Here is a 25,649-nt window from a genome sequence, read left to right on the forward strand (position 1 = left end):
AGTACAAAATTGGCTAAAAAAAGTTAGCAAAATAAAAATACTACAAAATTACAGAATTCTGAGATGATCGGCTGTAGAATTGGCAAAAATTGTAGCATGTTAAAATGTTAACGTTAGCATGCTAACAGTCAGCATGTGTCAACTACAAAGTTATACAACTCTGAGGTGTTCGGCTGCAAAAGTAGCTAAAAAGTTGGTGCGCTAATATTAGCATGTTGTAATATTGATCTTAGCATCCTAACAGAATGCGTTAAGTACCAAGTCATAATGTATGTATGTTAAATTATCTAAATGAGTTAGCATGCTAGCAGTTCGTGTGTGTACAAAAACAGTTATATGACTATATGAGGTGTTCAGCTGTAAAATTGGCTAAAAATAGTCAGCATGCTAACAGTTAGCATGTGTCAAGTGCCAAGTTGTATGACCAATGTAAAATTGGCTAAAAAAAAGTTTGCACATTAATGTTAGATAACTCTGAGGCATTCGGCTGCAAAATTGGCTAAAAAAGCTAGCATGCAAGAATGCTACCATTAGCATGCATGAGTCAGCATGTATCAAGTACAAAGTTCTATGACTAAGGTGTTTGACTGCAAAATTAGTTAAAATAGTTTGCCAATGTTTGCACGCTAGCAATTAGCATGTGTCAAGTACCAAGTTGTATGACTCTGAGGTGTTGGGCTGTAAAATTGGCAAAAAAAAATTAGCATGTTAAAATGGTAATGTTAGCATGCTAATAGCATGTGTCAACTACAAAGTTATACAACTCTGAGGTGTTTGGCTGCAAAATTGGCTAAATGTTAACATCCTAATAGTTAGCATGTGTCAAGTACCAGCTTATATGATTCTGAGGTGATCAGCTGTAAAATTGCCTAAAAAAACGTTAGCATGCTAACAGTTAGCATGTATCAAGTAACAAGTCATATGACAGCTGCAAAATTGGCTAAAAAATAACGTTAGCATGTTAAAATGGTAATGTTAGCATGCTAATAGCTTGTGTCAACTACAAAGCTATACAACTCTGAGGTGTTTGGCTGCAAAATTGGCAAAAAAAGTTAGCATGCTAATGTTAACATCCTAATAGTTAGCATGTGTCAAGTACCAGGTAATATGATTCTAAGGTGATCAACTGTAAAATTGGCTAAAAAAAACAAAACATTAGCATGCTAACAGTTAGCATGTATCAAGTATCAAGTCATATGACGGTTGGAAAATTGGCTAACAAAAAATTAGCACATTAATGGTAGTATGTGTCAATTACAAAGTTATACAACTCTGAGGCGTTTGGCTCCAAAATTGGCTAGAAAAATGAGCATGCTAATGTTAGTAATGCTGCCTGAGGCTGAGCCAATCTGTGACCACGGCACTGAACAGCATGTGGTCTGATTGTTTTGGTCTGGTCTAGTGGCCAAAGCTACTGTGGTTTTGTCATTTTTAGTTCATTTAGCCATTTTTATGCTTGAAAATTTTTAAGTTAGGGCATCATTTCGTACAATTTGCTTTGTTAACGATAACACGAAGCTAAGATAGATGCGTTCAGACAGTTTAGTACGCATCGATTGACCTAAATTGTACTCGTTTCAGTATCTTTTAACGTGGCCCCCGCACCCTTCAACTTTTATTTGCGTGGCCCTCGCTGGAACAAGTTTGGACACCCCTGGTCTACACCGTGGCGACTTTGTTGGTGTCAGCTGGAGTAACTTAAACTTGTTCACCCCTGGTCTACACTGTGGCGACTTTGTTGGCGTCAGCTGGAGGAACTTCTTTATCAGGCAGATGGAGGAGGAAGGAGAGTGTGAGGAGAGTGAAGGAGGTTGGTCGACCATGCTGTGAATGAGGACTCCACTCCCGCTGGAAAAGCCGCCAGGCCGATGGCATGGAGGGGGTTGCGGGGGTGGGGGGGCGGCGCCCGCCGGAACCTGGCGTGTGGAGTCATGGCGGATGCAGGCTGATATCATGGCGCTGGTGGTGCACAGGAGGATTGTGGGTAGATGGAAATGTCAGAGGACTAAGCCCCCGCCCCTTCTGGTCTGTGATATGTAACAGGTGGATCAAGTCAGTGTGGAGCCCCGCCCACACCCAGCCATGTTGGATGGACTTACCTCTCGCCGCGTCACATGACCTGCAGACTCGAGATGCTGCGTTGCTTCAATGGTTTATTGGACCAGTACAAATCAAAGTTTACAGCTTTGCGTGGTCACACATGGAGCATTCATTGGTCCGCCGCGCCACAAAGAGAACCTTCCATTCCGACAAACCGTAAAAGTCCCATGCAATGATTGAACACAGACAGAAGAAGCGGTCGCTCGCTTCTAGAACATTCTTTCAACAGCGTTGTTGGTCTCGTTTAGGTTGTAAACATTAGACAGTATTGTCTCTCTCGTTTTTAGACTGATGCCTGGGCGGCCCAGTCTTGGATGAACGGCGGGGGTCTGAGGGTGGAATGGTCTTTGGGCATAGTCGGGAGGACACGCAAACCTACGACACCCTGAGAAGCATCATCATCATCATCATCAGGCCTTCCTCCTAGCCTCTATCGCCGCCTCTAGGGAACGCTGGGCGCCTGTTGCCGTGCAACTGGCTGCGCTCTAGTTGCCATGGAGACAGGTTAAGGTGGACCTCGGAAAGAAGTATATACACCAGGATGAAGGCTAGCACGGTCTGCAGCTCTGGGGAGGACCACATGGACCCTGACACCTTTCCACCAAGCGCTCCAAGACGCCAACGATCTTTTCATTTTTTTATTGTCATTTAAGTCCGTTTAGCGTAGCCTCGTTAGCTATCCTACAACTAGGCTCGGGACCCCAACCAAACGTTGGCACATTGCTTGTTTTGACCATGCAATAATTTTCCGACACTTTTCTATCCTAAGATGGCCGAGACCACTTGAAGAGGTGGTCTCAGTCCATTTGCCAAGGACTGGACATGTAACAACCCGCCCTCCATGGACCTACCACTCAAAGGGAGGCTACTGTGACGGGAACAAGGCAGTCTTTAGTTGCCAAATTGGGTTGTTGCACCACAGAGGGTTTTGGTACCAAGTGACCATTGTCTATGCTCAGACCCTAACCCAAAGGGGGCACACAGCTTGTTCTGCCCATGCAGTCATTTTCCGACACCAAGTGGACTTACTTGAAGATGTGGTCTAGGTCCACTTAAAAGTAACGTGAATGTTGAAGGGGAAAAAAGACACTACATCTGTAAGTGCAAGTTAAAGCTCTACTATGGAGCTAATGAAAGTCTTGGAGTTGCGGAAGTATGAGGCAATACAGCTCACCTTCAAACAGGTGTCGAAGGTGTCGAAGGTGGACGCGCCACCCACAGGGGGCTTACTGTGTTGGGAGCTGGGTAGTTTTTGTTTGGCAAATGGAGTTGTTGGACCACGGATGGTTTTGGTATCAACTTTGCGCAAGCGACTGTAGTTTAATGCATCCCCGTTTGCCACCCTAAAACTATGCTTGGGACCCCAACCAAGGGGGGCAGCAATGCATGTCCATGCAATTACTTGCAGACATTAAGTGACACGCGTGTTGCAGATACCAAAGACACAAACCAGCCCCCAGTGGACCCACCATCCACAGGGGGTCTGCTGCGATGAGAACTAGACAGTTTTTGGTTGCCAAACATGGTTGTTGGATCACGGATGGTTTTGGTATCAACATTGCGGAAGTTACTGTTTGCCAATCTACAACTATGCTAGGGACCCCAACCAAAGGGGGCCGTAATGCTTGTTCTTTTTATGCAATTTTTTGCAGACATAAGACCACTTGGCTTAGACCACTTGGCTGTAATCCAAAGAGGTTCATTAGGTCTTCGAAAAATGATGCAAATTGTTATTCTTATAGCCAGACCTGTTGTTTACTTCCATACCTGACAGTTTAGGCTACAACTTTTGCCTTCCTCAGAGGTTGTCAAGCGTCACAGTTGTAGCCAAAAACCGTCAGGTATGGAAGAAAACAAGTCTGGCTATATATATGGATAACAAATTGCACTTGGCATGAGTGCTGTAGAGTCCAAAAACATGAACCAGCCAACCCTCCGTGGACCCACAACCCAAAAGGGGCCTGTTGTGATGAGAACCAGACGGTTTTGTTTGCCAAACATGGTTGTTGGATCATGGAGGATTTTAGTACCAACATTACGGAAGTGACTGTTGTCTAGCGCAGCCCCGTAGTTACCCAATAAGACTATGCTCGGGACCCCAATCAAAGAGGGCCGTGATGCTTGTTTGGTTTATGCCATTTTTTGCAGATATTAGGTGGGCATAGACCACTTGGTATGTAATCCAAAGAGGTTCATTAGGTCTTCAAAAAATAATGCAATTTGTTATTCTTATAGCCAGACCTGTTTGCTTCTGTAACTGACGGTTTTAGCTACAACTGTTGCCAAGGATGACATGACAACCTCTGAGGAAGGTGACAGTTGTAGCCAAAACCGTCAGGTATGGGAGCAAACAACAGGTCTGTCTGTAGGGATAACAAATTGCACTTGGCATGAGTGTTGCAGAGACCAAGGACATGAACCAGCCAACCCGCTGTGGACCCACCACACTACAGGGGCCTGCTGCGATTAGAACTAGACGTTTTTTGGTTGCCAAACATGGTTGTTGGATCACGGATGGTTTTGGTACAAACATTACGGAAGTAACTTTTGTCTAACGCAGCCACGTAACTACCATCAATCAATGTTTATTTATATAGCCCCAAATCACAAATGTCTCAAAGGACTGCACAAATCATTACGACTACAACATCCTCGGAAGAACCCACAAAAGGGCAAGGAAAACTCACACCCAGTGGGCAGAGAGAATTCACATCCAGTGGGACGCCAGTGACAATGCTGACTATGAGAAACCTTGGAGAGGACCTCAGATAACACTATGCTCGGGACCCCAACCAAGGGGGGCACCATGCTTGTTCCGTCTATGCAGTTATTTTCCGACAGTGAGCAGGCTTAGACGCCCTCAAGAGGTGGTATTGGTCAACGTTTAAGTGAAGTGAGTGTTGCAGAGACCAAAGACAACCACAGGGGGCCCTTTTCTAACGGGAGCTGGTTGTTGGGACCATGGATGGTTTTGGTACTAACATTTCGGAGCTAAGAGGTGCTGCTTGGTGGAAAGGACGCCTTGAGAAACGTTAACTTGGGAACCGAAGAGAACCCCCCCAGGCCTGCAGACAAGGGGACGCTAGTAGTAGTCATGTTATCGATGGAGAACATCACATGGTGTGCAGCAGAGGAAGAGGCAGCAGTGGGGAGGACAGTGATTGGTTGATTTGGTTTGGTCAGGTGACTGAGAGGTGGTGCGGTGGGTGGTTGGTGGGTGGGGTTATGGACAGTTGAGCTGAGTCAGATCACATGATGAGGGTTTGCAGCTATAACGTCAGGAGGTTCCATGAGGAGCTATGGAAGCCTGACTGGTTTTAGCTTGTTGGTGAACACTGGACACGACACCTTCCCCACCACCACCCGGACCCCACCCGCACTTTCTCTCACACACACACACACACACACACACACACACACACACACACACACACACACACACACACACACACACACACACACACACACACACACACACACACTGGCCTCCCCCACCCCGGATGTGTTACTGTGATGATGCAGAGTGTGGTGGAAGGTGAAGAATAAGACAACAGAAGACAGGTGATGCTAAAATGAACATTTATAATGGCTGCTGTTGCCGTGGCAAAATAAGAATCTTAGAAAATGACCTCATAGATATTGTTAGAACTAGATGGCCCACTTCACTGGTAATCCACAAGTCAACAAACACAACTCACTAGTTTCTTTACAAGCACAATGCTACAGTGACATTAAATATTCAATACTCTTTACGTCAGGTAATGAATGTTGTTAAAAAGCAACCACTAATACTAACAAAAGAAAAACAATATTCACCTTTTTTCCCCCCAGTCTTTCCCTTTTTTTTTTGTATCTCTTCTTCTTGCCGTTATTTCGTGAGTCATGATAATAATAATAATAAATAGCTCATGTGTGGGAAATGGGGCGGGCAGCATAAATCAGGGGGGTGGAGCTTAGAGCCATGCGGTGAAGAAATGACACATTCCTAATCTCACGTGTTGTAATACTTGGAGATATGTGCTGACCTTGCATGTAAACCAGACTGTATTGCACAAAGGTTAGCTCCGCCTCCGGACGCGCACACCTGAGCCGGGCGAGTGATATGTCTGACAGTGGCGCCACCCGCTGGTCGATGACTGGCAATGACTCCTATTATTATTATTATTACTACTACTACAGCGAGCTAAATGGGAATACAGCAGCTACAAGCTAAACAGCGTCTTTATGCTGCCGCCCCCCCAACAAATATATTTACAACGAGAGAACAAAAACGTGAGGAAACAGTTTAGTGTTTTTTTTTCTGCATCTTTTTGTCCAAATGTTTTTTTTTTTTAAGTCGTCCTCGATGATGAGCGACAAACAAAGCAAAAGAGTTCAAATCACATCAGCGAGCATTGCACAGTTTTTTTTTTTTTTTTTTTTTTTGGAGGGGGCGGGCATATGGAATGAAGAGTTACTGTCCCAAACAGCTGGATGGACACAGGAGGGCGAGGGGAGTAAAGTTCATGAGCGGGGGAGGGGTGAAAGTTCAAACAGTTCAACAAGAGGACAGAGGATGGCGCCAACACTCGGCATGGCGTCGCCACAAACAAACGAGGAAAAAAAAAAAAAGAATTGTCGTTAGAAAAATGAATCTTTCCCATCCAGAAAAAATGATGGAGGGGTAGGGGACAAAGAGAGGGGAGGGAGGTGAGAGGTGCCCCCAACACTATGGCACACGATCAATGAGGTCCCACGGCTGAAGAAGATGACAGAGTTAGGAAAGCAGCTGGCATGAGCGGCGGTTGCTTTGGAGGCGCTGACAGGTGCCACCTGACAGGAGGGGGTGTGTGGGGGGGTGGGGGGGGGGGAGTTAATCCTGGTGGAGGTGTGTGTGTGTGTGGGAGGGGGGTGGGGGGGTGAGGAGGAGGTGCTGTTGGTCGGCGGCGTCATGAGCGACATCATGTTATGAGGGGGCGGAGCATGCTGGCTTCATGGGTGCCTCCGGGATGGATGTCCCACACGCAACAACACTAAGACGCCTTTTCAGTGTCCTTGGAGTTTGGCACTGGAGGAGGGGGAGGGGGTGGGTGGAGGGGGCAGTGAAAGTGCAAAGAAGTGTGTGTGTGTGTGTGTGTGTGTGTGTGTGTGTGCATAGGGGGGTAAACAGGCTACACACACAAAAATGGCATCTGGTCGTTAGTCATCCAGCAGCAAAATAAAGGAGGAGAAGAAACAGTGACGTGACAAATGCTCTACTTGCTGGTGTTCGTTAGACTCGGCCTCCCCCTTCAGGTGTGGGGGAATGGGTTGGGGGGCGTTCACACACACACACACACACACAAAAAAAAGGGGTCCCCTCATGATGGAGCTGCGGAAGACACGCGCCGAGTTCGGTGTGCCGCGCGTCTTTGATCTGGGGGGGTGGGGTTGCCACAGCGATGGCAGGTGGTAACTTTACGCCGGCACGTCAACTTTTAGTGCACAAAAAAAAACAAATTTTGTTCGTTTTGAAAACAACTGGCGAGTGACAGGAAGTGGGCGCGTCACCACAACCAAATACTGATTTGCATAAAACAGAAGGTAGAACTTTTAAAGCCGAGTCACTGCGAGCGACGACGCCCAAATATTTTGGACAAAAAACGTGCAAAAACTATTTTTTTTTTGTTCAGTTTTTTTTGTTCGCTTTATTTATGACCCCCCTCCCACGCATGACAATGAACGACACACACAGCCTAATTTTTTTTCACGTTTTTTTTTTAAGTCCACACTTGACATCATGCAATTTTTATATTCATATATATTTATATGTATATATACGTGCAAAAAAGTGAACATCTATTTCCACAAAATACATTTTCCTTGTCCCTATAAAAAGTTGTGTTTAAGAATGCTAAGTCGTCACATTTTCTTCAGCATTATGATGCTAATGCTAAGCTATCGCTATGTTAGTGTTTCATGGAGCCCAGAGTGCTGCTGCGGTAACACTTTTTAGAAATGATAAATATGCGTCATTTGGCACTTTTCACATTTTCCTTGTATAAAAGTACGTCTGCGATATCAAATCAAGGAGAGCTCTTTTGGCACGGCGCCAACTTTTCGACCTTTGGTCGGTGACTTCCGGCTAGAAGTGGATATGTCTTTTTTTGTTGTTGTTTTTTTTTTTTCAGCGTTTCCTATCAGCGTTTCCCAGCAAACAAAAGGAGGAACAGAAACATCTACGGCTACTCGGAAAGCGCGAGAAAGGAAAGGACGAGACGACAAGTATTGCTTCCAGGACTCGCGGGAACGACAACGCTGCCCCCACAGGAGCCACGCAGGAAGTGGCTCCAAAACTGTCTACACAACATCTAAAATACTCGCGGCACGCTTGCTGTGGTCGCCTTGACGACGACGACAACAACAACAACAACAACAACTTGACTTCCTCTAGCGGCACACAGCATCTCCCCAGGAGAAGCAGCAGCAGCAGCAGCAGCAGCAGAAGAAGAGGACATGCATCATGGCCACCCATGGAGCGATGTTGTAGGAGGAGGCGGAGTCAGGATGGGGGGAGGGTGCGTTGGGGGGAAAAGGGGAGGAGTGTATGGAGTTAAAGATGGAGTAAAGAAGCCTCCTTACCGGAAAGCCTTGCTGGCCATGTGACACCATCACCGCCAATTTGGGCCACATTGCTTCGAAGGAGGAGGAGCCATACCCCCCCACCACCCTCCCTCGCCCTCCTGTGGGCGAGCAAATCAAACGCACCCCTCCTACACTTTTTGGTTTACGTTCCATCACACTTCAATTTGGACTTTCATGGAAAAATTCCAGAATCCTTTTCGATAAACCCCCCATGCCCGCTGTTCCGGCAGGACGGGTGACCTATGACCCCAACAGGCCGCCACCCCTTGACCTTCTGTCGTTCATTGTATCCCTGGCCTTTGCTGTTAATATTCATATAGAAATGTCAGACGTGTTCCCTGCCATACAAAAGTCATCCAGTTTGCGTCCCTGACATCAGACCCCACCCCCCCTTCCCTCCCTCGCTTCGGAGACGGCGAGGCCCCGCCCCCTCGCTTCACAGTGCATTAAGACAAAGATTCAGTGTACTGCGACTGTAAAAAAACAAAACAACAACAACAGGACAATCACAAAAAAAAAATAAACAGCATGTCGGGCGGCTTGGCGTCCGCCGCACGGGGGCGCCTATCTCCCTTCACGGTATGCTCGAGGCTCCGCCCCCCTCGCCGTCTTTCAGTGTTGGCGCGTGTCAGTAGTTAGTCCTAAGTGCTATTGCTCCCCATTAGGGACACGGGTCAACATGGCCGCCGAGACGCCACGCTGCTGCTGCTTGAGGCTGCCAGTGTTGTGTTCCCTGCTCATACACCAGGTGGCGCCCTCTCTTAAATAAGACATTATATTACACTATGTGACATCTGCAGTCCCAACTTTAAATTAAAATAAATTTACATTCAAGATGAATTCACACGCTGACAGACGTGAACTCCTCGGTAATAAATATCGACCATGTCGTCACGCTGCCGTGCGCGCGGTGTTGCTCGCGTGCGTCCATCCCAGCTAGCCAGCTGGCGCGCTACGTGAGGTCATCGGCGTGCGTCACGGGGGAGTGCAGGGGGGAGGGGTGGCTGGCACGCGCACGCGAGGGGACGGCGGCGCTCTCGTTGCGTTTCCTCGCGCGCGCGCCTGTCAACTTTGCAGCCATCCAGTCCCCCCCGCCCCGCCCTGGTTAAGGGGGCGGGGCAGGTCAAGAGGGGGCTAGAAGGGGAGGGGCAAAGAAAAGAAAAAGAAAAACCCTTTTAGAGGGCGGGGGTGTCGGGGAAGGGAGAGGGCAGGGTCCACGCCGTCCCCTTCCCACTCCACTCCCCTACTTCCTGTCATTTAGCGTGTCCACAAACATCTTAATTTACCAAATCAAACATTGAAACAAATACCAAATCCAGAAAGACGTTAAGTAATAAAACTTATTTACATTTTACACCTTTTTTTCGTGTTTTTTTTCAGCGTGAAAACTCCTCCTCCTTGCCGTCTCAGCACGTTTTTTTTGTAGTCGAGAATACTGAAAAGACGCAGAGGAAAAATCCGCCGTTCCGTCTGACATTCTTGCTCTACGCTCCTCCCCCGAGCCCCGCCTCTTTTCCCCTCCTCACTGGTGATTGGCTGTCAGCGTTAGCCCACCTTCTGGGGGTTGGTGGCGCGCACCCCCTGCTCGTAGGTGATCCTCTGGCTGATCAGGTACTGCGCCGCCTGCGTCGCCGCCTGCGAGCCCGTGATGGTGACCTTCCTGTTCCGAGTTCCGGGGATGAACTCGCCTTTCTTGGAGATCTGGATCCTGGCGCCGGTCAGCTCCTGGTACTCCACTAGCGTCTTCCCTCCTTTTCCCAAGATGGCTCCCACCAGATTTTCCGGCACAGCGATCTCCACCACTTCCTTGGCTCCCTCCGCCAGTTTCTCCGTAGCCAGCAGCGACGACGCCATCAGTGGTGAGGCGGCGCTCAGGTAGCCATTGGTGGCGCCGGTGGCGGCAGCCAGCGATCCCAAGGAGAAGCCCCCCAGCCCTGCGGCCGGGTGGCCGGCGCTGGTGGAAGCGTCGTTGGCGTAGGACGCCAACAAGTTAGCTGCGGCTGCCGCTGCTGGGTTGGCGTTGGCTGCCACGGCGGCGAGGACCCCTGATGCGGCGGCGGGGTTGAGGCCCAGACCCAGTGAGTTGGTGTTGTAGCCGTAGCTCGCCAACGTGTTGAGAGCCGACGTGATGGTCAGCAGGTCGTTGCCGGACAAGCTGGACATGGTGGTCGGGAAGGCGCCCACCCCCGCCAGGCCGGCCTGGCCCAGCAGAGATGACGCAGTGGCCGCCGCCGCCGCCGCTGCTGACGGCATGACCTCGGTGGAGTTGGCGTACGGCGAGCCGGTAGGGTTGGAGTTGGCGACAGGGCCGGTGATGTTGGAGTAGGAGATGTTGAGGCAGGACGAGCTCTGAGGGTCCTCCTGGATCTTCTGCACGATGATCTCCACCGCTTTGCGGTTCTGCTCCGGCTCGCCGCTGATGGTGACCACGCGCTCCTGCAGGTTGATGCCCTCCGGCTTCTGGGAGAGCTGCACCCACGCGCCCGACTGCTCCATCACCGCCTTGACGGTGGCCCCGCCCTTCCCGATGATCAGCCCCGCCGTGCTGTTGGGGACGATCAGCTTGGCCTGACGACGACAACAACATCGTTAGTTGGAGCTTTCAGAACAACACAGAGCCGCGTCTCCATGACAACCGGGCCAAAAACAAAACATTCACAGTGAAGAGCCGAGGACAGAGTGATTTTGGAGGAAGGTAAACAAGGGGAGGGTGGGGGGGCTAAAAAGGCTGCTTGAGAGAGCAACAAAAAAAAAAAATCGACTCCCAGGGGTCACTGTTGCCATGGAAACACAGCTCCAGTCCTGTATTGAGAGAAGCTAGTGAAAAGAGCACCACACACACTTGCACTCACACACCACTTTCTTTGCTTTTAGAAGTTCATTGTTTAAAAAAAAAGTTTTATGATGCAATTTTACGTGTCAGCTTGACTTTGTTTCAAACACAAAAAGCAAACTCTCCATCTATACAATTTTAACAAAGTAAATAAAAAAAAAACACACTAGGAGGAGTTTGTTCAAGTAAGAGCCCCCTTTTATTCGCCGAAAAACGGAAGATGAAAACCAAGATGGCCGACTTCTTGTTGGTTTTCAGGCATGGAATCCTGCAACTTCTATGTACATGCTGTCCTGACAGATGGTGGTGCTAGAGAGCACATTTTTGAAATTTCGATTTCAGGACCCCCAAATTATTACATTTTTCATTGCAAAACATTGGAACTTTTTGTGCACGTTAAAGGTGTACTGTACATTTTTGGGAAATTTTGTCTATTGTTCACAATCATTATATGAGACAAGAACACGCCTTTTTTTAATTTTTTTTAACAATTTTAAAGACAATAACAAAAACGGTTGAAAGTTGCGCGATTAATGTTGCAGCTTTCAAAACCCTCCATCAATGTTTTATAAACACCGCTAATATATATAATGTAGTAACAGACTCCTTCATAACAATAAGTAATGTTTTATACACACTGTGCCAGTTTATATATATATATATATATTTAAATCCTACTTGCCGACCCTCCCAAATTTTCCGGGAGACACCCGAATTTCAGTTCCTCTCCCGAAAATCTCCCAGGGCAATTATCCTCCCGAATTTCTACCGATTTCCACCCGGACAACAATATTGGGGACGTGCCCTAAAGGAACTGCCTTTAGTGTCCTCTCTCACCTAAAAGGAGACTATTATACATGTCTCTGTTATCCAAAATGTTTGTCTATAGCCCATAATGTAGGCAGGCACGGAGCTATTTCTCGGCGTGTGTTTATTCCAGTCGGCACGTTAATACACTGACACACAACACCCGAACTCCCATCATGCACTGCTTCAAAACTACGGCAAGTAGTAATGTCCAAAATTTCCAGCCGAACAACTATTGGGGGCGTGGCCTTATAGGCACTGCCTTTAGCATTCTCTCCCACCTGAAAAGGAGACTATTATATATGTCTCCGTTATCCATAGGTTTATCTATAACCCATAACACGGTAGCCAAATGGATGTAGTCACTCATGAACGGCCAGAGAAGCACAAGGCTGGTCACAGCCCAGTATTATGGCCCACCTTGCTAAATGGAGACCCGAGGGTGTAACATATGCCGAGACAAAAATTACTATGCTGATAGCTGCAAACAACATCCCGTTCTCCATCCGGTACTCAAATGGCAGAACAAAGGCTACACAAATAATGAAAGGTAAGTGTTGTTTTTTTAAGTAAGCAGAAAGTACAGCACAGTTAGTAGAACAACTGTGTTTTCATTACTGTGTACTGTAATATATATATATATATATATATATATATATATACATATATATATTAGGGCTGCGAATCTTTGGGTGTCCCACGATTCGATTCAATATCGATTCTGGGGGTCTCGATTCGATAATATATCGATTTTTTTCGATTCAACGCGATTCTCGATTCAAAAACTATATTTTTCCGATTCAAAATGATTCTGTATGCATTCAATACATAGGATTTCAACAGGATCTACCCCAGTCTGCTGACATGCTAGCAGAATAGTAGATTAAAAAAAAAAAAAAAAAGCTTTTATAATTATAAAGGACAATCAACTGATTGCAATAATGTAAACAAACCAAAAATATGACTTATTTTATCTTTGTGAAAACATTGGACACAGTGTGTTGTTAAGCTTATGAGATGCGATGCAAGTGTAAGCCACTGTGACACTATTGTTCTTTTTTTAATTTTTATAAATGTCTAATGATAATGGCAATGAGGGATTTTTAATCACTGCTATGCTGGATTTATAACTAATATTGATACTGTTGTTGATAATATTCATTTTTGTTTCACTACTTTCGGTTTGTTCTGTGTCGTGTTTGTGTCTCCTCTCAATTGCTCTGTTTATTGCAGTTCTGAGTTTTGCTGGGTCAGGTTTGGTTTTGGAATTGGATTGCATTGTTATGGTATTGCTGTGTAGTGGTTTGTTGGATTGATAAAAACAAAATAATAATAATAATAAAAATAAAAAAAATAGATATAAAAAAAAAATGAGAATCGATTCTGAATGGCACAACGTATTCGAATCGATTTTTTCCCATACTCTTAATATATATATAAGAAATACTTGAATTTCAGTGAATTCTAGCCATAAGTATACTCCTCCTCCCTGTTGTGTTAGTACACTAGTAAAAATAGTTCCTCAGTGTTCACTCGTACAATACCAATGTCACTACAGCTTGCTTATTATACAGCTTACAGAAATTAAATAAATGAAGTATTGTTGATGGTTTTTGAATGCATTTTAAAGCGATTTAGAGGTACAACTGATTGCTCCCATTAATTGCACTGCTAGCCACCAAGAATGAGATGAGTTTTATATGTCAGAAAGCGAAAAAAAACAAAACACTTTTTGCCTTCTTGTCTCTCATAATGATTGTGAACGATAGGCAATGTTTAAAGTTCCCCATTAAGGGCCTCAAAAAGGCATCCAAACGTAGAGAAGAAAAAAAGATATCCTTTTCAATATAGGACTTACTCGCTGCTCGGGTGTGTGTCCAAAAAGGAGCAGGAAGAAGCAAAAGCTTACAATGTCCTGCGCCATCACTCAGATATAATAATCTGATTCTTTATCACGATGACATTATTCATCTACTGTTTGTATTTAATATATCTTACAGGCACTACTAAAGATGGAGGCTGTGAAAAGTGACTCACTCCGCCTGATGCAGCTTTACAAAACCAACAGGTTGAATTTGCTCAGTGCCATGCACGCACACACACACACACACTCACACACACACTGTATGTGTTGGTGAGAGGTGAGCAGCATCACTACAATGAGTGGAGAGAAAAGATGAGAAGACAGCTGCTTGGTGGGAGAACATTCACATTCCTATTCAAACACCAAGGACATCTTTTCTTCTGTTTTATTTTTCTTGAAGCACATTTCATTTCACGAAGATGAGCGTGACGTCTGCTAGAAGCTTCTTTAAAGAAACCTCTTTGCAGCTAAAAGATCTTTCCTCAAGATTTCAGCCTTCATGGACCTTCCTTGGTGCACCGGGAACAGACACAGGTGTTCCCCAAAGTGTTCCCAAATAGTCCAAACACGCTGCTCAGTCCTTTGGCGAAAGCTGTGACCCGATACTTTTGTCCATATGTTTGTGAATTAGCACCACCTAGTGGACATATTTGCAACTGGCTTCGACACTGCAGTGTTTTAGTTGTGCCTCTTATAATTGCAAATATTAAAATAACATTGCCATTTGTTTGTGCCATTACGGTTTTCAACTTATTCGAAAACACATTTTCCGACTAGTGACGTCATCCAGCCCCCCACCCAGGCAAGACCCCCCCAACTTGTCCCATTCGTTTGTGCTGCAAACATTTTTTTGTTGCACTATTATAGCTTTTATGTCATCAACTTTTAACGATGTAAGCAGCCTTGTCAAAACCTCCCCACATGTGTCCCATTCCTTTGTGCTGATGTTTTTATTGTATATTTTATGTCATTAATCTTTTAATTACTCATAACCATTCTCCCGCATCTTGTCAAAACCTCACATGCATGTCCCATTTGTTTGTGCTGTGAACATTTTTTCTTTAACTATTACAGATGTTATGTTAATAAGGCGTTATTATTCATAACCAGCCCTAATACATAAAAAGTATAATAGTTTGACAAACAAATGGGACAAGTGGACATGATCATGTAGAATTCATTAACAAGTACCCAACTGGCATCCATTGCAGCCGCTCCCCACCCTTCACAACGTTTCTTCTTCTTCCCATTTTGGGCTTTTGGAGTTTTTCTTTGCCTGGATGTGGGTCCAGATCAGGGGGCGTTGTCGTGGTTTGTGCAGCTATCCGAGACACGCATGATGAAGGGCTTTACGAAGAAACTTTGATTGATTGAAGTTTGGCGAGATTTTGAATCATAAAACGTTAAAACAAAAATTTAAATTGTTAATAACATAAAAACAATAATATGTATTAATATGAAACTATAATAGTTAATAACATAAAAACTATAATAGTTAATATAAAAACTTTAATAGCTAATATAAAACTATATTAGTTAATAATATACATTATAATAGTTAATAGAAAAACTATAATAGTTAATAACATAACAATTATAATAGTTAATGACCTAAAAACTACAATAGTTCATTACATAAAAACTGTACGATTTGATAATATAAAAACTACAATTGAATAATATAAAAGCTATAATAGTTAATAACATAACTATAATAGTTGATAATATAACAACTAAAATAGTTAATAACATAAAAACTATAAGAGTTAATAATATAAAAACTATTCGATTTAATAACTATACGATTAAATAATTTATAAACTAATAGTTAACACAAAAACTATAACAGTTAATTACATAATAACTATAATAATTAATAATATAAAAACAATAGTTAATAATATAAAAACTACAATAGGTACTACAATAAAAACTACACTAGTTAATGTAACTAAAATAGTTAATAATATAAATATTATACTACTTAATAACATAACTATAATAGTCAATAACATACAAACTAAAAATAATAATATAAAAACTCTACTATATTATAACTATAATAGTTAATAATATAAAAACACAATAGTTAACATAAAAACTACAATAGTTAATAACATAAAAACTATAACGGTTAATAACAGAAAAAATACTAGTTAATAACGGAACTATAATAGTTCATGACAAAGAATTAATAGTTAATAACACAAAAACTATAATAGTTAATCACATAAAAACTATCATAATTAATAACGTAACATACTAGTTAATACAACAACTATAATAGTTAATAAAATAACTATACTAGTTAATAACATAACTATAATAGTTAATAACATAAACACTATAATAGTTCATCATATAAAAACAAGTATTGTTAACAACATAACTGTAATAGTTAATCATACCAAAACTATAATAGTTAATAACATAACTATAATAGTTAAACATAAAAACTGTAATAGTTCATCAGATAAAAACTAGTATAGTTATAACTATCCTAGTTAATAATACAAAAACTAAAATACTTAACGACATAACTATAATAGTTAATATAACTATAACAGTTAATATAAAAACTATACAAGTTAACATAACTATACTAGTTAATCAAATACAAACTATAATAGTTAATAACTATAATAGTTAATATAAAAACTATTTGATTTAATAATACAAAAACTATAATAACATAAACACTTATGATGGTCAATAACATAAAAACTACAATAGTTAATAACATAACAATTATAATAGGTGATAATATAAAAACTATTTGATTTAATAACACAAAAACTATGAGGGGGCGACTTGTCCAGGGTGTACGCCGCCTTCCACCCGAATGCAACTGAGATAGGCTCCAGCACCCCCCGAAACCCCAAAAAGGGACACACGGTAGAAAATGAATGGATGGATGACATAAAAACTATGGTAGTTGATATCATAAAAACTACAAGAGTTAATATAAAAACTATAATAGTTAATATCAAAACTATAATAGTTAATACTATAAAAACTATACTAGTTAATAACATAACTATAATAGGTAATCAAATAAAAACTATAATAGCTAATAACATAAAAACTATTATAGTTAACAATATAAAAACTATTTGATTTAATTCTACAAAAACTATAACTTAAAAACTATGATAGTTAATAACATAAAACTACAATAGTTAATAACATAATTATAATAGGTGATAATATAAAAGTTTCATTTAATAATACAAAAACTATAATAACATAAAAACTATGGTAGTTGATAAGATAAACAACTATGATAGTTAATAACAACTATAATAGTTAATTTCATAACTATAGTAGTTAATAATATAAAAACTATTATAGTTAATAACATAAAAACTATCACAGTTAATAATATAAAAACTATTTGATTCAATATTACAAAAACTATAATAACATAACAACCATGATAGTTAATAACATGAAAACTCCAATAGTGTATAACATAATTATAATAGGTGATAATATAAAAACTATTTGATTTAATAATACAAAAACTATGAGGTTGCGACTTGTCCAGGGTGTACTCCACCTTCCGCCCGAATGCAGCTGAGATAGGCTCCAGCACACCCCGCGACCTCAAAAAGGGACAAGCGGTAAAAATGGATGGATGGATGGATGGATAATAACATAAAGACTATGGTAGTTGATAACATAAAAACTACAATAGTTAATATAAAAACTCTAATAGTTAATATCATAACTATAATAGTTATTAGTATACAAACTATCCATCCATCCATCCCATCCATCCATTTCCTACCGCTTATTCCCTTTCGGGGTCGCGGGGGGCGCTAGCGCCTATCTCAGCTACAATCGGGCGGAAGGCGGGGTACACCCTGGACAAGTCGCCACCTCATCGCAGGGCCAACACAAATAGACAGACAACATTCACACTCACATTCACACACTAGGGCCAATTTAGTGTTGCCAATCAACCTATCCCCAGGTGCATGTCTTTGGAAGTGGGAGGAAGCCGGAGTACCCGGAGGGAACCCACGCATTCACGGGGAGAACATGCAAACTCCACACAGAAAGATCCCGAGCCTGGATTTGAACCCAGGACTGCAGGAACTTCGTATTGTGAGGCAGACGCACTATACAAGTTAATAACATAACTATAATAGTTAATCAAATAACAACTGCAATAGTTAATAATATAAAAACTATTTGATTTAATTATACAAAAACTATAGTAACATAAAAACTATGGTAGTTGATAACATAAAAACTATAATAGTTCATATAAAAACTATAATAGTTAATGATATAACAACTAAAATAGTTAAACATAAAAACTATAATAGTTAATAATATAAAAACTATACAATTAAATAATATATAATCTCTAGTAACACAAAAACTATAATGACATAATAACTATAATAATTAATAATATAAAAACAATAATAGTTAGTAACATAAAATTTACAATAGGTAATAAAATAAAAACTACAATAGTTAATAACATATCTATAATAGTTAATAGAATAAATATATAGTTATAGTATAGTATAAAGTAGAAATATATACTAGTTAATAACATAAAAACTCCAATAGTTAATAACATACAAACTGTAATAGTTAATAATACAAAAACTATTTGATTTAATAATACAACAACTATAATAACATAAACACTATAATAGTTAATAACATAACAATTATAACAGGTAATAATATAACAACTTTTATTTAATAATACAAAAACTATAATAACATAAAAACTATAATAGTTATTAGCATAACAATTATAATAGGTAGTAATATAAAAACCTATTTGATTTAATAATACAACATAAAAATATACTAGTTAATAACATAACTATAATAGATAATAATACAAAATATATAATAATACAAACTATGCTTGTTAATCATATACAAACTATAATAGTTAATCATATAAAAACTATAATAGTTAATGACATAAAAACGATAATGGTCAATAATATAAAAAGTATAATAGTTAATAACATAACTAAAATAGATAATATCAGAACTATAATTATTAATAACATAGATATAATAGTTAATTTCATAACTATAATAGTCAATAATATAAAAACTAAATTGTTATTTACATAACTATAATAGTTAATGACATAAAATCTATAATAGTCATAATATAAAAACTATTTTGATTTAATGGCCATCACAATGACATAAATGACAACATTGAAAAATTGGTTCATGAATCTGCACAAAATAACACAAAAAGAAACACGAATTGGACATCATGTGAACTAAGAAAAAAAAAAAATCATCTAAATCAAACAAAATATATCCATATTGTTGTATGTATAGACTTTTCATTATCATATTTTATACTTCTTCTGAATTTGTCATGTATCCATTAAATCTGCCGTTGAAACTTGGATTATATAACCAACATATAAGTTGATTGTAAAGCAGGGGCGGACATGGATAAGCATTCTTGCTTTTTTTCCTGTATCCCTTTTCGGTGGGTGCCGTTACATGTCTGTCAAATTACAAGGAGTGACAAAGTGTTGCTATATATACACCTGTTTGCCAGAATACATAAATTCATTCATTCATTCATAATTTAAAAAAAACTATAATAACATAAAAACCTCTGAGTTAAAAACTTAAAAACCATAACAGTTAATAATACAAAAACTGATTTAATAATACAAAAAATATAATAACAAAAAAACTGATAGTTAATAACATCCATCCATCCATCTTCTTCCGCTTATCTGAGGTCGGGTCACGGGGGCAGCAGCCCAAGCAGGGAAGCCCAGACTCTCCTCTCCTCAGCCACTTCGTTTGTTAATAACATAAAAAATAGAATACTTAACAACAAAACTATAATAGTTAATAACATAAAAACTATAATAGTTAATAACATAACTAATAGTTAACAAAAAAACTATAATAGTTAACCAATAAATGTTTGGCACAAATCAGAACAAAGGAATGGACAAGTTTGGGGAGGTTTTGACAAGGTGGGGGGCTGGATGACGTCACTCGTCAGAAAATGTGTTTTACAAAGAAGAACGGCACAAAGACGGGGCAGTCTTATTTGAAGATTTGCAATGATAAAGAGACTTCACACAGGTCTTTTACCATGATGGTGGACATGAGTTGGACCTTGTGTGTGACAGGTAATCTTTCATTAGTGTGTCACCGCTCATTAACTTTGTGAGAGACTGGAACAAACAAAAAAATGTGAAAAGGGCTTTTTTAAATTTATTTTTACCAATGATCCTTTTTGCAGGAGAAGAAGTGGGAGTACAAACATCAGCAAAGTGCGATCCCTCACTAATGATCACATCCACCATCTTTACAGCACACTAACGAGCTTGTCTTTGTCCTCCTTTTTCTTCACTTCTATCCAACCTTCCCTTCCTCCATCCTGTCATCACTTCCTGCTTCCTTATTTGTCTCACACACACACACACACACACACACACACACACACACACACACACACACACACACACACACACACACACACACACACACACACACACACACACACACACACACACACACACACACACACACACACACACACACACACACAGCTTCCTGCCACCCCGCAACGCTTTGCCCCCAAGATCACGTGACAGGAAGTCTGAGCCTGCTGTGCTCCGAGCTCCATGTTTCGGACTTTCCCCTCCGTGAAAAGCCGCCGCCAAACACTTCCTGAGACCAGCCCTCTGGAGGTCAAAGGTCAAAGGTAGCCTGGTGTCCTTCGCTGCATGAAGTGACGACTTCAGCACTCGCACGCTGAGAAGTGTTTCTAGTATTTTGACCCTCGCCTGAAGGTGGGGTTAGTGATTTTAGGAACAGCGAGGCAGAACTTTAGGAACTTCCTGCGAGCAGTGGCAAAAACAGGAAGTAGGAAACAGGTGCCGGTGCCGAGGGTGAAAGGTCACAGGAAATGGCCGCAGGAAACGGCCACTGACTGGGGGCGTTCACATCAGTGTGAATGAAGGACGCCACCAAAAGCTCAACATGGCCACAAGATGTTTATGGATCCAAAAATAAAGTATCCTGGTCGTATTTGAACGTATGTCACATATAAATCATCAATTGTCATCATTGGCGCGCCAGCACCTCACTCATGAGGTTAAGCAAAAAAATGTATTCGCCTCATAAATCAGCTCAGTTACTGCGGCGTCATGCCACCGGTCTTTTCCAGCGCCAGCAGCTGGCGACGACGGCAGCTGCTGGCTAACGAGACCCGCTTCCAGTTGCTTTCTTATCGCCGCCGCCAATCAATCAACCCGCCCTCATTCCTGCGCACAAACACGTCCTATTGTCTCCTTTGTCTCGCAGCGCCGCCGTCGCAGTCGACACATGCAACGACAGCCGCACGCGCCGCAAGAACTGCAGCGGCACTTTGAGAAGGCCCACCTGAAATAGACTGGAATCAGTCTGTTCCTCGCGTGTGTGTATAAATAATCCTGACAGCGCCAGGAGCCTTCTCACTCTTTTACAGGATAAGGCTAACTAGCTTAGCATCACATTTCACGTACATTTAACAGCTTTATTTTTGGACATAGTGACCTCATCATTCCTTCCATGAGATCTTAGTCGTGTTTTGTTCATTATTTTCTGAAATACTTTTGTTTTACTGGGGTTAAACAAATCCCTAATCTCAACCTGAACCCCTACCATAAAACTATCCCCAGTTCTGACCCTTTTCCTGACCCTAACCCTAAACAAGGACCCGAAACCCAACCCCAACAAAAACCCTTTACCTTACCTAAACACCATTTGAACACTAGCCCCAGCCATAACCACAACCTTTACCCCAACCCAGGGGTGTCAAACTCATTTTAGATCTGGGGCCTCATGGAGAAAAATCTACTCCCAAGTGGTAAAATCACGGCACAATAACTTAAATATAAAGACAACTTCAGATCTTTTTCTTTGATTAAAAATAGAACAAGCAGATTCTGAAATTGTACAACTCACAATGTTGTTGTTTTTTTGTTACACTCATATGTTGATAGTATCCATTCTTCCATTTTCTACCGCACATCCCTTTTGGGGTCGAGGGGGTGCTAGAGCCTATCTCAACTACAATCGAGTGGAAGGCAGGGTACACCCTGGACAAGTCGCCAACTCATTGCAGGGCTAACACAGACAGACAGACAACATTCACACTCACATTCACAGTTAATATTATTCTGTCCTTATGTGTTGTTATTTATACTTTCTGAATAAATTATGTGATAATGTTCATCAGTCAACTCATTGGTGTTAATTTTCAATCTGTCAAGATAAAAAAATTATATCAAAATCAAATTAAGTGTGTTACTTATGTAATTTGATCATTTACCTCGACTGATGAACTAACATCATGTGGTTTATTTCGTACATATATAGCATCATCTCCAAAGATACAAATAATTGCTATTGCGACATCCAGTGGACACATTTAGAACAGTTGTTTCTTTCATTCAAAAATTTCAGATTAATTTTTAGCGAACTCATCCTGCGGGTCGGATAAAACCTGTTCGCAGGCCTGATCTGGCCCTCGGGCCATACGTTTGACACCCTGCAAATCTTATTCCTGCCCTCACACTAAACCCCAACCAAAGTCCTTTTCCCTGGTTTAACACTATCCCTAATTCTAACCCCAAACTTAATCCCAGTCTAAGCAATACTAAAAATCCTAACCCTAATCCCCAACCAAAACACTTCTCCCTGACCTAAAACTGATTGGCGTCGTGAATATTAAGACTACTGCGATTAAAGACCATAATTTCCAAAAGTGAATACATTTTTGTTAAAAAGTAAGTAAATACAGGTTTAATACTATAATTTAAAACATGTAATATAATAATCCGAAAGTGATTCTGTGTGACACACCAAACAGCCAATCATGCTGTGATTTGGGCTCAGTGTTGACCAATAGGATCAAGTGCCCTCCACGTCTGGGTGTGGCTAGTCCCTGGTGTGACAGGCCCTGACATGACTGTCAGTTGGCACGGTAACAGCAAAATAAGAGGCTGCATGTTCGGTATTTTGGGGTGGTGAAGTGCTTAGCATATACCCTGAAGTTGGTAGGCAAAAAACAATTCCAACGAGTCAAACATTGCAAAGCGCTTATTTGATGACAATTTGTTGTTAATTTTAAAGAGACCGAGAGCCCGAGGCTGTGTAACCGCTCGAGCTGCTAAGCTATTCATTGTGTGCATGTAGCTCGCTAGTTGGCTTAGCATAGCTGCTAGCCTTGTTCAAGAAAGAACACTTTTGGTAGATACGGAAACAAGCATTGGTTCTGTTTCAGGCAATGATTAATAGTATTTCAAGGTTTATTTCAAAACCTGTGTGCATTGTCCTAGCTAGCGTTGCCTGCCATTGTAGCGCAAAAATGTTAAGTGTTTTGTTCTGCACTTGTTCTCTTTGTTTTTATGTCATGTTTTATACTCTTGAAATTATTTGAGTGTATTATAGGAATAATTAAAAAAAAAGTTTTTTAAACCAGAAATTCTTTGATTTATAATTTGTAAAAGCTCTGTTAGTAGCTATTGTAAACACTGTACTGCATACATTAAGCTGTATTATTTTCACCTATTTCACGTAAGGTTTCTTGTTCTTTCTTTATTTGGACTTTGAACTGGATTCTTTACCTGGACATATATATACATATATACAGGCATACTGATATATATATATATATATATATATATATATATATATATATATATATATATATATACGTGTGTGTGTGTGTGTGTGTGTGTGTGAGTATATGTGAGTATATTGTTCTTTTTTTATTTTTATAAATTTCAAATGATAATGTCAATGAGGGATTTTTAATTACTGCTATGCTGAAACTATAACTAATATTGATACTGTTGTTGATAATATTCATTTTTGTTTCACTACTTTTGGTTTGTTCTGTGTCGTTTTTGTGTCTTCTCTCAATTGCTCCGTTTATTGTAGCTCTGAGTGTGGCTGGGTCAGGTTTGGTTTTGGAATTGGATTGCATTGTTATGGTATTGCTGTGTATTGTTTTGTTGCATTGATGAAAAAAAATTAAAAAATCGATTTAAAAAAAATGAGAATCGATTCTGAATCGCACAACGTGAGAATCGCGATTCAAATTCGAATAGATGTTTTCCCACACCCCTAATATATATATATATATATATATATATATATATATATATATATATCCACACACACACACATATTGAGGCGTACACAGAATTTAAAAAAATATATATATATATCTCTGTATGTATATATATATATATATATATTATATATATGTGTGTGTCTGTATATATATATATGTGAGTATATATATACACACACATATATATATATATATATATACAAGTACAACCCATTTATCATTTATATATATATATATATATATGTGTGTGTGTCTGTATATATACATGTGAGTATAGACATATACACACACACACACACACACACACACCCACACACACACGTATTGAAGCGTACACAGAATTTGAAAAATTATTTGCATTTATATATATGTATATTTATGTATTTAATATACATATATACATGTGTGTGTATATATTATATATATATTATATATATAAACACACATACATATTACAGTATATTTATTATGTTATATGTTATGCACAGTTTCAAAGTTTGCAATTAAATGCAAATAATTGTTCAAATTCTGTGTACACCTTCATACGTTGTTGCACTCCCTAAGTTACGATGAACCAAGAATCATTCTGCTAGGCCAAATGATCCTTCCGTCCCAACATTGCAGTTACAGGAAACTACGCTGCCTCACCTACAATAACAAAAGAGTAAAAGGTAGCATCGCAAGTGTTACATAACACTATCCCTACTCCTAACGCAAACCTTAACCCCAGCTCTGACCAAAACCCAAACCGATAACCCAGCATCAACCCCAACCTAAAACCCAACCAAAACCCTTTTTCCCGGCACCCTACTCCTAACGAAGTTCCTAACTCGCACTCTGACCAAAACCCCAACATTAATCCCAGGCTCAACTACAACCAAAACCCTGAATCCAGATTTAATTTGAGACCCACCTCTAAACCTAACCTCAAACTTGTGTGTAACTTCATTAAATTCATTGTGACTGTTTTCAGACCTCACTCCAAATCTCCTCCCTGTCATCACTTTCCCTTCCCCTCTTTTATCTCCTCTGGGCTCTCGTGGCTTACATGTCAAAGTCCCACACACACACGAAAAGAAGGGAACAGAACAGAAAAAACAGAAAGAATAAATGTAAGGATAGAAAAAAGTGGGGTCGAAAGGAACTGACCTGTTTGATGCGGTCGGGGTTGACGGTGGTTTGAGGTTGCAGGATGCTGACAGGTTCAGACTTCTGGCTGCTTTGAGGCATTTCTCGAACTTTCTCGGCGATGAAGTCGTGAACGCCGTTCAGCGCCTCCACTGTGCCCT

General features: G+C 40.7%; 1 protein-coding gene across 5 annotated transcripts in view; it reads right to left on the reverse strand.

Moving 5' to 3' along the window:
• Positions 1-5,662: 5,662 nt before the first annotated feature.
• Positions 5,663-25,649, reverse strand: part of nova2 (NOVA alternative splicing regulator 2) — a 111,258-nt gene continuing 91,271 nt past the window's right edge. For all 5 annotated transcript variants that reach the window (XM_061877617.1, XM_061877616.1, XM_061877615.1 and 2 more), the window contains 2 exons: positions 25,510-25,649; positions 5,663-11,271 (listed from right to left, as the gene is read on the reverse strand). The exon at positions 25,510-25,649 is cut by the window's right edge and continues 27 nt beyond it. In XM_061877617.1, the coding sequence (XP_061733601.1) occupies positions 10,249-11,271; positions 25,510-25,649 (1,163 nt within the window). In that variant the 3' untranslated portion in view covers positions 5,663-10,248. The remainder of the gene's footprint in view (positions 11,272-25,509) is intronic.

This window comes from Nerophis ophidion, linkage group LG18 (assembly GCF_033978795.1).
Source record: "Nerophis ophidion isolate RoL-2023_Sa linkage group LG18, RoL_Noph_v1.0, whole genome shotgun sequence".
In the NCBI taxonomy this organism is placed as follows: domain Eukaryota; kingdom Metazoa; phylum Chordata; class Actinopteri; order Syngnathiformes; family Syngnathidae; genus Nerophis; species Nerophis ophidion.